This window comes from Hippopotamus amphibius, chromosome 2 (genome assembly GCF_030028045.1).
Source record: "Hippopotamus amphibius kiboko isolate mHipAmp2 chromosome 2, mHipAmp2.hap2, whole genome shotgun sequence".
Taxonomy (NCBI): domain Eukaryota; kingdom Metazoa; phylum Chordata; class Mammalia; order Artiodactyla; family Hippopotamidae; genus Hippopotamus; species Hippopotamus amphibius.
This window is the reverse complement of record NC_080187.1, coordinates 83,981,717-83,996,665: the sequence shown is the minus strand read 5'-3', so window position 1 is coordinate 83,996,665 and position 14,949 is coordinate 83,981,717. Positions and strand designations below refer to the sequence as shown.

The 14,949-nt window shown below is 38.2% G+C and overlaps 1 protein-coding gene across 3 annotated transcripts in view; it reads right to left on the bottom strand.

The window, feature by feature from the left end:
• The window catches only part of SLC24A2 (solute carrier family 24 member 2), a 233,707-nt gene extending 219,444 nt beyond the window's left edge, over window positions 1-14,263 (bottom strand). Inside the window, exon 1 of one of the 3 annotated variants that reach the window (XM_057722749.1) lies at window positions 13,272-14,263. In XM_057722749.1, the coding sequence (XP_057578732.1) occupies window positions 13,272-14,201 (930 nt within the window). In that variant the 5' untranslated portion in view covers window positions 14,202-14,263. The remainder of the gene's footprint in view (window positions 1-13,271) is intronic. The other 2 variants (XM_057722748.1, XM_057722750.1) reach the window with 2 other exon arrangements.
• Window positions 14,264-14,949: the final 686 nt, after the last annotated feature.

The window sequence follows — 14,949 nt, the reverse complement described above, 5'->3', positions numbered from 1 at the left end:
AACAGCCCCTAAATGCTCCTCTAGTCTTTAGCTTCAAGGGGCTCAAGCTTTTCCCAAGACCAACTCAAGGGAAGAGGCAGCTTTGGGGTTGATCCAAAGGTTCCAAATCACTCTAGATATAAGCAGATGCCTAGAGAACAATATGGAACAGCTTGGAGATTCAGTCCCAGTCTAGGAGCTTTCCCATCTGTAGAGAAGATTCCTTATTCCACACAATAGAAGATATGTGTAAATCATATATGTGGTAAGGAACTTGCATCCAGAATACATAAAGAACTCTTAAACTCAACAGTAAGGCAAATAACCCAACTGTTAAGTGGGAAAGGGATTTGAGAAGATATTTCCTCAAAGAAGATATACAAGTAGCCAATAAGCTCATGAAAGGATGCTCAACATCATCATCCCTCCAAAAAATGCAAATCAAAATCACAATGAGATACTACTCCACATCCACTAGGATGGGTATAATCAAAAAGACACATAACAGCAAATGTTGGCAAAGATGCAGTGAAATTGGAAGCTTCACACACTGCTGGTAGGAATGCAAAATGGTACAGCCACTTTGGAAAACAGCTTGGCAGTTCCTTAAAATGTTAAACATACAGTGAGCATATGACCCAGCAATTCTACTCCTAAGTGTATACCAAAGAGAATTGAAAACATATACCCACATAAAAACTTGCAGGTAAATGTTCACAGCAGCATAACTTATAATGGCCAAAAAGTGGAAGTAACCCAAATGTCCATCAACCGATGAATGGATAAACAAATACAGTATATCCATACAATGGAATATTTGGCCTTAAAAAGGCAACAACATGGATGAACTTTGAAAACATTATGCTAAGTGAAAGAAGCCAGACACAAAAGGCCACATATTGTGTGATTCCCACTGATATGAAATGTCCACAACAGGCAAATCTATAGCAACAGAAAGAAGACTGGTGGCTACCAGGGATGGGGATGGAAAGAGGGAAGAGGAGTGATTATTAATAGATACAGGGTTTCTTTTTGGTGGTGATGAACAGGTTCTATAATTAGCGGTGATGATTTTACAACTGCATATACGAAAAACCAGTGAATTGCACACTAAGGATGAATTCTATGGTAAGTGAATTATACCTCAAAAGAACTGTTATAAAAAAGTCAATAGAGAGAAACACTACATAATGCTACAAGGTAAGGAGAACTATTTCGAGGCCACAGCTGGAGTGATCTGGCTTTTAGAATTGAGGGCCCTTACCTGCTCTGATACCCACACTTTCAACCTGAGGGGACTGAAGAATGTCTAATGAATTCTGTTTCTTAAGTCTGATATTTGTTGTTTGCTCCTTGACTTTAATAAATAAGCCACTATGTTTTATGACTGATTCAGGCCCAGACTTTTTATCATGAATGCTCATCACCACCATTACCAACTTCCCAAAGGGTATTCAGTGCCCTTTTCCCTTCTACCCTAGATACCAAGTGAGACACCAAATACCGCATACGGGATTGGTTAGTTCCTGAGTCAAGGGGAGTGATTTGATCCCAGGCAGAAAACACAGACGCTGGCAAACCAACATAAGGCTCAGCCACGACTGGATGGAGATGTGACAAGCTAAGATTAAACACTGATGATGTATATAAGAAAAGAGTAAATACATTTACAGGGCAGTGACAGGAGGGCTTGAGAGAATTTTGTGGTTCAATGAGGTTTGGTTTCATAACAGGGAAACTGCTTCTTTCTTAATCCTCTGCAAGAACAGAGGGAAAGAAGGTTCAAGTCCGAACACTGAAGATTTGACTATTAGTTAGGGATTAGTTGGGGAACTGCTCCTTCATCTAGCTGCATGGGAGGCAGAGAGAAGAGGGCCTAGGAAGTGAGGCAGGGTTCTGAAATGACAGGAGGGCAGGTGAACAGCACATGGGAGGGACTCCGAGGAAAACAGACCAGGAGTAGAATATACGTTGGCGGGTGGGACTGTATTCTGCGTATCACTTTTCCTGTGCGATTGCATCCAAATTCACAGACTCTCTCTGAGGGAAAGGCTATTATTTTTCTTAATTTATGGATACACAAACATAAGCCCAGAGAGGTTCAGTAACTTGCCCAAGATCACACAGCAAGGAGGGTCACACTCTATCTCAGTCTTAAATAATAATTCTATTGTGTTAACCCTTAAATGTCATCGTCCCTCTCAGGAAACAAAATCACAGGTTCCTGGAACACACCAATGCTCCGTGCCTACCACACGCCTGAAATAACAGAAGTGGTTCAACACCTTTTTCATTGCTATCAGGTGGCAGGGAAAAATAAAACTGACAGCTTATGAGTGGTTAGGGCAATAGATGACAGTTTAAGTGGGAGAAGTAGGGCTGCTGAAGGGAAAACCTGTATTTCTAGTTGCAACTGGCTTGCCCAGCTCACTGTCCATCAAGCAGTAAAAGAGAAAGTTACTTCCAGAGCATCAGCAACTTTGATCCTTTCTAAGAACGTCCTATGGGTGGGTAAAGAAGCCCTCATGACCCCTTCAAAGGAACTAATCTCCTTTAATTGGTCTTCTTAATTGGAAAGTACCCTGAAGGTGATAAGTTCAGAGCTTCATTACCTGACCACCTCTTCTGTTGGACAGTCCGTAATTCCGGACATAGACTTCTTTCTTTCCCATTAACAGAGCAGCACAGACTATCAGAGCTGGTGGGGACCCTGGAGATAAGCTAGCTCCTTCATTTTCAGATGAGACGCCTGGAGTAAAGTGCCTGGACCAGGGTTAGACAGTCAGTGTGTGGGATGAAAGGAACTCCTCTCCAGGCCTGGTTCCTGCCAATTAAAGATTCTGAGAGCATCCTTTAAAGCTGTAAACATGGCATTAATACAGTCTGGTGCCCAGACCCTTTCCAAACCCATCAGCTTTTACCAGAACAAGAACCGTGTCTGTATCACTTGGTTTATAAGTCCAATCCTTCATAAAAAGGTAACCAACCTAACTGAAATGCAGCATCAGCCTTCTCGTCAAGGTTCTGCTTCTCTCTGATTTCATACCTCCCTGTTTCATCCACATGTCTTCCCCACCGGAAGACAAGCTCATCGGGAACCAAGGATGAGTCGAGGCTCAAGGAGCACATCATGCTTTGATCTGCACCTTCCTTACCCTGCAATCAGTCTATGTCAGAGCCAGAAGGAGTAAGAAGCAAAGCACCACCAGCTTAAAGGGCACTTTTGTGGAATTAAGAAAAGGCACCCTTTCCTCTGGGCAGCCTCAGTCTCCCACCGAAGCACACAGCTTGTCCAGTAGAGTGATGTCCGGATTTCTCTCCGTATTTGCCCCTTGATCAGACAGATTCCCTTGTGCACTCAATTACACAGCTTTGCAGCGCAGCCCCACTAAGAGGAAGAAGGAGAACAAAGAAATTTCTTAACATAGTATTTTTTAAAACTTAGGTCATAACCCATTGATGGGTCATAAAATTATTTTAAGGTTGAAACTAGTATTTCTAATAGAATAGAAAACACAATACATATATATATACACACATATATATGTGTGTGCCTCACGCTTAGATTTTATTTTTATATGTATATGTAAACATATACACACGTATGTGTATACGTATGGGTGTGTGCATATACTGAGTTGAAATGTAAAATATATTTCTTAATGGGGGTCATCGTAAAAAATATTTGAAAGTCACTGACTTAACAAAGCCTAATATGACATGTGCATCTATTTTGGAGGTTTGCTTTGTCTTTATTTCCAACTGCCCACTGGAAAGCACTAAGAGAACTAGCATGCATTTAGGAGTCAGACAGACTCAAGTTCAAAGGCAGTTTAACACCACTAACTTTGGACCTTAGGCAATCATTTATGTTTTCTGGTCCTCAGGTTCCTGATCTGCAAGTGGAGATGGTATCTGTTTCCGAATGTTGATGTGGTAAGGATCTGGTATTAAGCACTTGTCCAGTTTTCAGATCTCTCTCTTCTCTCGACTTTGGAAAGACCAGCAGAGACCAGTGATCCACGGACGCACATGAGTTGCCACCGAGGGTTTCCACTGCCAGAAGCCACAAAGCTGAGGAGGTGCAGAGTCCTGCAGTAAACTTTAAACGATTTTCTCCATGCAAGTTGTTCTCCTGTCTGCCTGGAAGAACTGCCTTCCACACCATGCTTAAGTGAAAATGACTGTTTAGCCAAGTCAATTAAATCATTTGAGTGAAAATACTACATGTAAGCCAGGTTAGGAAAAGAGTTTGGTGCTGTGGGTATGGTGAGAATCTGGTCTTCCGTTTTAGGTAAATGTGTTAGGTTGCTACTTTGACATGGTTAGAGTATTTCACGTAGTAAGAGTGAGAGCCTCCGAGGACAGATGTGACAAGCTAAAGTAATCTTTTAGATTGTGTGGGTCAAATCTCCCATTTTCCAGATTTAGAGAAGGGGTCCTAGGATGTACAGGATCCACTGAAGTCATATGGCCAGGGACACATCCCAGTCCCTGGGAACCTCATTTCTTAATTCCTGAGTCACAAGTCCTCCTTCTTCAGAATAATTCACCCTTTAAATCAAAAACTGCAACAACTTCCTGCCTTGATTTAGGTGTGGAAATGTGGGGAGGGATGAGAGCTGAAGCCAGTAATTCTTAGCATATGTTTGTAAGAGACCTTTGAGTCATTACAACAAACTTTAAAAATGACACAAAAGACACACAGGAAATTGGCAATCTATAAATGAATATTTTAATTCTCAAAAAACATATTTTCAACCTTCCAATTAATCAAAGAAATGCAAATTAAAACAATGAAATGCTATTTCACCTACGAAATTGGAAAAAAAATAACAGTCAACACTACCAAGGACGTAGCAACCTAGCTGAAACTTTAAAAAGCTCATAAACTTTGATACAGAATTTCTGCTTCTCCAAAAGAAAAAATTCATGTGTAAGGCTGCTGGCTATAGCATTTTTTTATAGTAGTGAAATATATTATGAAAATGATTTTTTATTTTATGATAATGCTAAACAGTGAAAAGTATTTTTTAAAAACATTGAATGATATGAGGAAATAATAAATCAAGTTAAAATATTAAAGTGGTATATATTAAATATAAATTTTAAGTTGTACATATCCAATATCATTCCAGCTTATTTAGATATATAGGTATGTATGTATGTGCATGTGCGAGTATGTGTGTGTGTGTGTAAAAATTTGGAAGAATACATGCAAAAATGTGCAGAGTTATTTCTGGATGGTGCAATGGAGAGATTATAGGCTATTTAAAAATTTTTTTCTTTGTATTTTGATGTGTTTCTATAATCTTATACAATGAATATATTACTTTTAGTATCTGGTAAAAGTATTATTTAAAAGGCAAATCTACAATTTAAACTTTCTGGTAGAATTGCCTGTTGGATTTGATTCAATTCAAAATTTGCCATTGGTAGGATCTGTTGATAAGGAGCTTTATCGCAAGGTCAGGCTATGTTAAAGACTCTAAAGTATATAACTGAGATACATATTAGCATCTCTTGTTATATGCGTTGTCATTTGACAAATCCAAAGTCTAAAACATATTTTTTGGCAATTTGATGGATAAATATTCAGAGAAACCATTTTCAGTATATACACCTCAAAATATTGGATATTATATTTTTTGATGTATTTTAAAATTACCCAGCTATATAAGTTAGGAAGCAGGAATTTCTTAGAAGCCAGAACACCAACCAAGCACAAATCCAGAGGGCTCTGTGTTGCTTTGTCTTGAGGTATTTGCCAGTCCCCAGTGGCCAGAGACTAGGACTGTGGCAGCTACAAGCATGAGGCCTAATAGACAGGATGCATTTCAGGGACTGCCAATCCCAATAAGCTAGAAACCCTGAAGGGTTGACACTTAGTGGGTGAATGAAGAAAAAAAAATCTGCCTACCAAAGGGAAATAGTAGAATGCGCCTATTGTGGTCTTGGTTTTGAGTGGTACTGAAGAAAAAGAGCAAGAAAAAAGAGTCTCCCTTAAAAATTTCTAACCACAGGCTCACTCATGGGTTTGGAATCTGAATTCATACTACCTGTGCAGAAAAAAGTCAAACATTTAGGTTAGATTGGTTCCAGGTTGGTTGGGCTCTCAGGCACTTGAGGAGCAAACAAGTCCTCTCTGTTGGGATATGCTTAGAACGCAGGCCTCAGTGACTCCCTCCAGGTCAAGTTCCAAGGAATATGAGTTCAAAGTTTTAAAAGAAATCACTAAACACATAAGGAAGCAACTTCACATGAAACAGAAAACAACACAACTAGACCTTCAAGGATACTAACTCTAGAAATCCAATTTTGAATTATAAATATAAATACACTTAACATGTTTAGAAAAATAAGAGAAGGCATTAAACAATAAAGGAATAAGAAACAATGAAAATCTACCTGACAGTGGTGAAAAAGAGCCACAAAACCATCTAGAAACGAAAACTACAATAATTACAATTAGAAACTAAACAGATGCAGGTCAGACAAAATTGAAGAGAAAATTAGAAAGCAGAAAGCAGATATAAAGAAATGATCAGAAAGAAGAACACAGAAAAAGATAAGTAGTTAAAAGACACGGAGGACAGGTTGAGATGGTACAACATATATCCAATGGAAATTCTAGAAGATTACAGGAAGAATGAGGGAGAGGCCAAATTTGTGGAAGGCACTAATCCTCAAATTCAGGAAGTCTAATGAATCACAAATAGGGGATTGATAAGTGAGAAAAATCACACCCGACACAGCATCAGGAAAATGCCTAGCACCAAAAACAAAGAGAAAATCTGAAAAAGTAGTCAAGGAGAAAAAAACTTCTTACAAAGGAGCAACATTCACACCAGCAGCAGTCTTTTCAACAGTGAAAATGGAAGTCAGAGACGGTGGAATTATCATTATTATTTCAAAGTGGAATGAGAAACTAACTTTCTACCCACCAAAGCTAACCTTCAAGAACAAAAGTAAAACAGATCTGTAAGCAAATAAAAATCAGGAGCAGATACTATTAATAGATTCTTGCTAAAGGAACTCATAAAGAATGTAAGTCAGTACAGGAAAAAAATCATAGAGAAAAGGTCTGATATGAGAAAAGAAATGAGGAGAAAAATTGGTAAAAATGTGGATATATCTAAAAAAACACTGATGGCATAATGTCTAATTTGTAGGATTAAAAAAGAGAAGATTATGCTTCAATAAAGCTGTTATAAAACATCATGGTAGAACTTAAATTGCAGGCTTCAAATCATTTACAATAGGGGAGAGGTGACTGAGTTAAAACGTTCTAAGGCCCTTAAGATGTTTAGCAGGAGTGTAAAGATATATACACTTTATACTCTGTTGAGTTAAATATATGCATTAAATTTTTTAGGGTAAACACTACAAGAATAGAAATAGGATGTATAAATTCCAAACTACTAATGGGAAAAGCAGATTTAGAAAAAAAAATCAACCCAAGAAAAGCAAGAAAAAATTATATAAAGAAACAGATCAGAACAAATAGAAAGTATAAAATAGCATGATAGAAAAGAATCCAAATGTAACAGCAATCACAATCAGTGTAAAGCAACTAAACTTTCCAGCTAAAAGATAATAATTGTCAAACTGAATTAAACAAATTGCTGCTATATTCTGTTTACTAGAGACTTACATAAAACAAAAGAAGGTTGAAAATGAAAGAATGGAAAAACCAAAATAGTCAAATCCACACAGTAGATGTTCTTGACTCCTCGTGGAGCAACTTATAACAATCTCAATCCTTATTAAAGTTAAAATACAAACTATTTGGTTCTACCAAAAAAAAAAAAAAAAAAAAGGAAAGAAGCGGGGATAGGGTAGGGGAAAAGGAGAGAGCAAGAAAGGAAACAGGAAGGGAAGTGGCGGTAACTCCTCACTTTCAACATTTCCAGGATTCATAAAGCTTAGGTCCTCTCTTGCTAGAGAAACCAGAGTAGCAAGGCGGATGGCCGTGGGCATTCTGTCCTTTGTGTATTAAAATCCACTGGGCTTTCTGAGTCTCTCAAAGTGCCTCCTTCATTCTCTGAATCATATGGAGTAACTGAAAGGTTTGCTTTTAACATAAGTAGAGGGAGACAAAACAAGGAAAATAACATCATGCAGTATCCCTAAATCAACAAACAGACTTGTGATACTGTGATTTAAAAGAAATATATATTTGGTCATTCAGGTGAGAAATATATATTTGGTCTTTATTCACAGGTCCCCGCTCATGGCTCTCAAAACCTCTGGAATTTCCTAAGTATGGAGAGTGATAAAGGTGTCTTTTGTTATGTTAATAAGGCAACTTTTGGAAAGCTCTTAAGGGTGGGTGCTGGTTGCCAATGGAGCCAACTGTGTGATTAGAGGGTTGGAACTTTCAGTCCCCCCCCCGCCCCCCCCACCAAGGAGAGAGGGGCTGGAGGTCAAATCAATTGCCAATGGTCAATGATTTAATCATCCATGCCCATGTAATGAAGCCTGCATACAACCCCCCAAAATGATAGAGTTCTGAGAGTTTCAGAGTTGCTGAACACCTGGAGGTGCTGGGGGAGTGATGCCTGGACAGGGTATGGAAGCTCCACACCGTTCCATGTGCCTCACCCTAAGCATCTCTTCCAGCTGGCTGCTCCTGAGTTACATCCTTTTATAATAAACCAGTGATCTGGTAAGTGAAATGTTTCTCTTAATTTTGTGAGATGCTCTAGCAGATTCACTGAATCCGAGGAGGGGTCAATGGAACCTCCGACTTAACAGCCAGTCAGTCAGAAGTAACAACCTGGACTTGTGACTTGCATCTGAAGTGGGGGTGGAGTGGGGGCAGTCTTGTAGGACTGAATGCTTAACCTGTGGAAAACTGATGCTCTTTCTGGCTGGACAGTGGCAGAATTGAGTTAAATTCTTGGTGTTGTGTGGGAAGCATCCCTTACCCTACCCCTACACGTTTGAATTGTGTCCCGGAACTCAAAAGAATGCTACAATCACAGGCATCTAGTCACTTGAGAATTTTAGTGCCTATATTTTCTTTATTTTGAGGACAGAGAGTTTCCAAGTCTATCAAGTAATACTCATTATACCTTCCTTGAAATTTGTACACTAATTTTACTAATTTATTTAGTAGGTATGGAAGGGGAACAAAGGTTGAATTTATAACATATTCTTTGCCTTAAGAAAGCTTGGGACTATACGTTTTTATTTATATAATTATTTATGGTTTAGCATCTTACCAGGAATACTTCACTTTATGAAGAATACATTGTTTCAATTTCCATTTTCCCATGATCATTAATAACAATTTGCATTGCAAACACTCTGTTGACAAGCAACTTTTCAGGAACACACAAAATGAATAAAGCAAGGCACACCTAAATTACTAAGTAGCCTGCCTTCAACCATCCAGCTTTAAGCATCTTTATTTAGACCATTCCCTTCATTTGAACTGGGCTGACTTGCTGTCAGATTACAGTGCCAAGTCTAAGAAGAAGTTAAATACCATGGACAGCTGCTTTCTAGGCCAATGACAGCCTAGCACCATAGCAGATCAACGGACCTCAGCAGGCAGGCCAGGCACACAGCAAAGCACGCCAGATGCCCTGAAACTCCACTGCTTCACATCCTGCAGGATTCAAATTAATTCCTAACCAGCTATGAAGAGGTTTTTAGAAGAGAGTCCTACTCATTTATAAATAAAAATACCCTTAAAACAAAAACCTCTGCTTAGCATAGATATTTCTAAACCACAGTCAATGGCCTACTTACTTTAAGCAAAATTCTACAAAATTAACTTTCAGGACAATAAAGGCATTTGAAGGTTTCCTTGGAGCTTATAATAATATCTTCCCTGCATATATTTACTATATATAAAATTAGGCTTATAAATATTATAATATGACAAATATCACATGCCCCTAAGGGAGACAATGGCCTGCATAACTCAATGATTCACTGGCATGAACTACAATCCTCAAGGAATGTTTTGAAATTCTCAAATTTGAAATAATTTATTCTGATTCACTTTTCATTTAAGAACGAAAGATGAAAGGAAGGGAACTAACACTTATTGAACAACCTGCATTTGCCAAGGACTATGTTAGCTGCTTAATATTCATTTCTTCATTTAATAATTTTCCCAACTTTATGAAGTGGGTATTATCATTTTCATTTTCCTAATTAGGAAACTGAGGCTCAGTGAGTTTATGTGACTTCTCTGAAGTCACAAGGCATATAGTACACCTGGGTTAAAACTTTTCTTCACTGAATCAAAGCCCAGGGTCTCTTTACCAGGTCATGACACTACATGACATTTTTTAAAGGATAATATTATCACTAAAAGACAGAATAAAAATATCAAATTAAAAACACACACACACTAGGTGGAACAGTTAAATAAAATGGGAAACTACTATTTTAACTGTGAGAAAAAATGTTCACATTTTCTATTTTTTCCATGCTCCATAGTTGTCCCATCATCAATAAAGAAACCAAATTAAGATTTTCAACCAAAAAAAAAAAAAAAAAAGATTTTCAACCTGTCCATGAAGCAACTAGTTTCAAAGATATTTTCACTGCCTACAGCCCAGCAGAACTGATGAGTTTTTAGTAAGAACCATTGATCACTTGTATAAAAATATTTAAATATGTTTCCTCTACTTTCCCATACTCCCCTGCTCCATAATTGTGTAAATAAGACAAAGAGGTAGCTTTGCCTAAAAATATGCTTAGTATTTTGCTTCCTAAATTCTTTTTTAGAAGAATTCCTCTTTGTGCACATTCCTCTTTATGAAGACTCCATCGAGGCCTGCCTTTGGCTTGGGGTCTTTTTCTGAGTGTTCTGATGATGTCAGAAGCACTGACTTAGGTGGAAAAAGCAGGGTACACAGCCAGAAATCGACTTTGCAGATCAGAGAAAAAGACAGCCAAGCTCAAGGACTCATCCCTCCGTGAGACACCTTACGTTCTGTGCTTAGAGAGCAAAATTTCCATAAGATTCTGAAGTCAGGCATCTGATAAAGACCAACTGCTGAAAAAATTTTTTTCCAACAATAATTCAAAAGTGAAATTGGCGAGATGAAACTTCCTAAAGGAAATCACACATCATTATGTACTGTTCCACCTAAAAATATCTGTGTTCCAGCATACCAAATGAGACATAGCTATGTTAAAAAATTCTGGTCCCATGACAATTTATAGTTCAATCTAGTTACCGAATGCCAAAATAAATAATAATGATTAAGTGGAATAAACTAAAGCTATTTTGTGTTCAAAGGAAAATAATACCATGAACATATTTTGGAGGTAAATCAGAAACAGGAGATAGAGTCACGAATATAATCTGCTTTCTTTTTTAATTAGGTAAATTCAGAATTCCAAAATTTTAAGAATGCACAATATTAAGCATAGCAAACATTGTGGATATGAATAACAACTTTAAGGAATGCCAGCCTAAGTTATTGACTTTTAAATTACCATAAAGATGACATGACAGTCACCTAACGTAGTAGGTAAAAATTCTGCAAGAGCTGATTTAATGAGTGACTTATAATTTATTAAAAACTGTCTGTAAACCATATTTTAAAAGTTATTACTAAATGCATAAAACCAGCTCCTCCCTCCCTATCAGAATACAAAATCCCCCTGCAATTTCCAACATACCATTGGACTGTTCTGCAAATTCCTTTTTCATACATGTTGCCAACATAACCTTTAGCCAAGTCTGTCTAAGTTAATGAAGTTCCACTGTGGCATAACAAAATGAAAAAAGTACTGAGTTCTCAAAAAGACTTTTTATCCTTGATGGGCCTAGGATATTTATAAGACACCAACTCATTCCCTTGCTTCTAAAAAGTACGCCTTTCCCTTGGCAACTGTTCAGCATTCTAATTGGAATAAACACATAGACTACGAATGCAAGCCACTCAAACTTGTAGTCAGTCTTGAGGGGATGGCTTGAGGGATCATCCTTTGGGCTATAAAATTAGATCAGGGAGGGGGCTCCAGTGATGACCCTGTCTTATGCCCTCAAGGATACAGACTCAGTATCACATCTGAATGCTTATTTGCCATGACTTTTTTTTTTTTACTACAGTTTCTAACAAACAACTATACACTGAGTGATATGTTAGAAAAAAATACAGTACAAAACATTTCTCTTTTGCATGGAATAAATAGAAATGTTACTAGTGTTTTTTTTTTTGTCTGTGCTTTGCTTCCATTTCACGGCTGCTACAAAGATGATGGATGGTCATCAAACTTGAACGTAAAGGAATTATGCTAAATTAAAATCATGTTTTCTTCATTCTGGACAAAACATCTCACCCTCCACTCAACATCTGTTTTTTGCATACATGAGAATTTCTCCAGATGCTAACATGAAAACTCTGCATATGCATTTTGGTTTTCTGTTTAAAATCACATTCCAAGATGACATTCCAATGTCAGGAAATAAATCAGAACTGCATTACTCCACTTAACATAAAATGTTATTGACGTTGCCCATTGATTATTTTTAAAAATTAATCTATATTTTTGCAAATCAATTTCTTCTAAGCTCTTTACCAATATGCTTGCTACCTAAGCGGTAGGATTGCCACTATTGTCATTAAAACTCCCTCAAATCCTACCATAAAAAATATTCTGGGTCATGTTTATCATGGCGTGCAAAATGGGCCATCGAGCTACAGAGGCAGACAGCATGGCTTGCCACTAACTCTTTCATGGATCCTGATCGGTGCCTGGTCGAGTGGTCTGAAGCACTATTGTGTGGATCAAGAACAGCTGTGACCTGCTCTAATGACCAGTCCTGCTAGGCCCAAGGCTGCTGACTTAAAGGTCCAGCTGTGGTGACATAAACAAACTTTCTTTGCTAAGCATCTTTAAAGAGATGGTTCTTGATAACTGTCACATGTTCATTTAAATAGAAAAAGCCCTGCCACTTGCAAGGCACACACACACTTTCCCATGAAAATAAAACTGCTCACAAAATCTTTATGCCTACTTGCAGAAAATAAGAGACAACTGCTGAGTCAGCTCTGGGAAGCTTATGTAATCTGTATTTACAAATGTTTTCCTCTGAGGAAAGTAGCTTGAGAACTTAGTAGACATTCCCCAGAATACCCCCCAAATTATTTTTCCCACTGTCATGTTAGTCTGGCTATCAAAGAACTGCAGAAAGCACCCTGTTATCCATTACAGACCCAAATACTACCCCATTTAAAAAGTGGCAGATCTCAAAAACATAAGAATTCAGAACTATGGTCAAGAAGAACATTAAATAAAAAACCGCCGCCACCAACCTTTGCTTGGGCCTCTGGTGCTGTCACCTTGACGACTTTGTTGCGATTTATCATTTGCTTCACCCATCTTTCTACTTGGACATTGAATTTCATGAAAACCACATAGCCAAAGTAAGCTGTTAGGAGAAGCAAGCTTTCCCACCACATGATAAAGTTATCCAGGAAAAATATGATCAGCATGATCAAGTCAATGATGTAGAAGGACACATCCCGAAAGAGTGGCCACCATGTCAGGTTTAAGATTTCTCTGGAAAACAGCGCACACATGCCAATGACAAAGAGGATATTGAACACTGCGGAGCCCACGATTGTGCCAATGCCAACATTGCTGTGAGCAATAAATACCCCTATGAGAGACGTGAAGAGTTCTGGGGCTGAGCCCCCTGCAGCCATAAAGGTGGCTCCAGCCACATCATCAGAGATGCCCAGTTTTTCAGTGATGACAGTCAAAGAGGGAACAAAGAACTCATCGCAAACAATGGCTAAGGCTATGAACATGTAGATCATTCCAATGACATGGAGAATGATGGCGCCTTTTCTTCGCTGCTCGAGGGAAAAGATGTCTCTTGGGTAGTCTCCTTGGGCATGATCTGTACTATTCTCAGATTTGCCTTCCTGAGAAAGAGGTGGCTGTGGCGTATAATCTTGAATCTTGTCATTTAAATCTAAGAGAGTTCTTTGCCGGTAACCATGTGCTACCCTGGGGCCACTTGCACCACTGGCCTCTCCTGTGCTCTGTGTCTCTGTCTCAGAAAAGGCACTGATTGACAACGGAACAGTGCTAATGGCTACCAGGCCCATGAAAAGCCCTAAGATTCGAATCAACTTCAGTTTTTTCCTGACATTATAATGTCTCCTGCAGCCAGACAGTGACTTATCTGAACACCATTTCTCAAGGAAAGAGATGGTGGTGCTTTGGTGCAGATCCATCCTGGGTCTTCTGGTGGATACGGAGGTCTTCAAATTATAGGCTCAACCAGATGGTTCTTTCATACTTTTCCTTACTTTACAGTTAACGGTGCTTGTGGGGCACTTTCACAATCAGAGATTCTTAGGCTTCACAGGAAATATTTTCAACATTTATGCTTAAATAAAAATAAAAACAAGGATACATGAATCATAAAATCATGTCTTTTTAACAAAACAAATTGGCAGATATGAAAAAATTCTATTCTACAACCATGTGACCTTGGATTAAGTTCCTTAACTCTTCTGTGCCTCGGTTTCCCCATTTCAAAAATTAGGACAATTACAGCACCTGCCACCAAGTACTGCTTTGAGGATGAGTTAAAATACATGAAGCATTAAGAGTAGGATGTGACACATATTAGGCACTTATAATAATGTATGTACAAAGGCAAACATTTTGGTAAATCCAATGTATTTGTGTGTGTTAAATAAAAAAATGTTATAGATGTAGATGAAAATCTATGTTTATCCCACCTTAAATCATGCAACAAATAACCTCTTAGTGCTAAAAAAGGTATCACTTCCTTTAGAATTATCTATGTATTTGACAACCAAAACCACTGTCTTTTCTTTTGGTCCAATTATATAATTCCAGTTGTAGGCATGCTTTTCTGATTTAATCTATCCCTTGGAAAGGGCTGAGTATTGGGGGAGACAGCACTCTTTTCCTGCACACATAAAGATCTCAGGATCTTATTTTTCGTGAAAA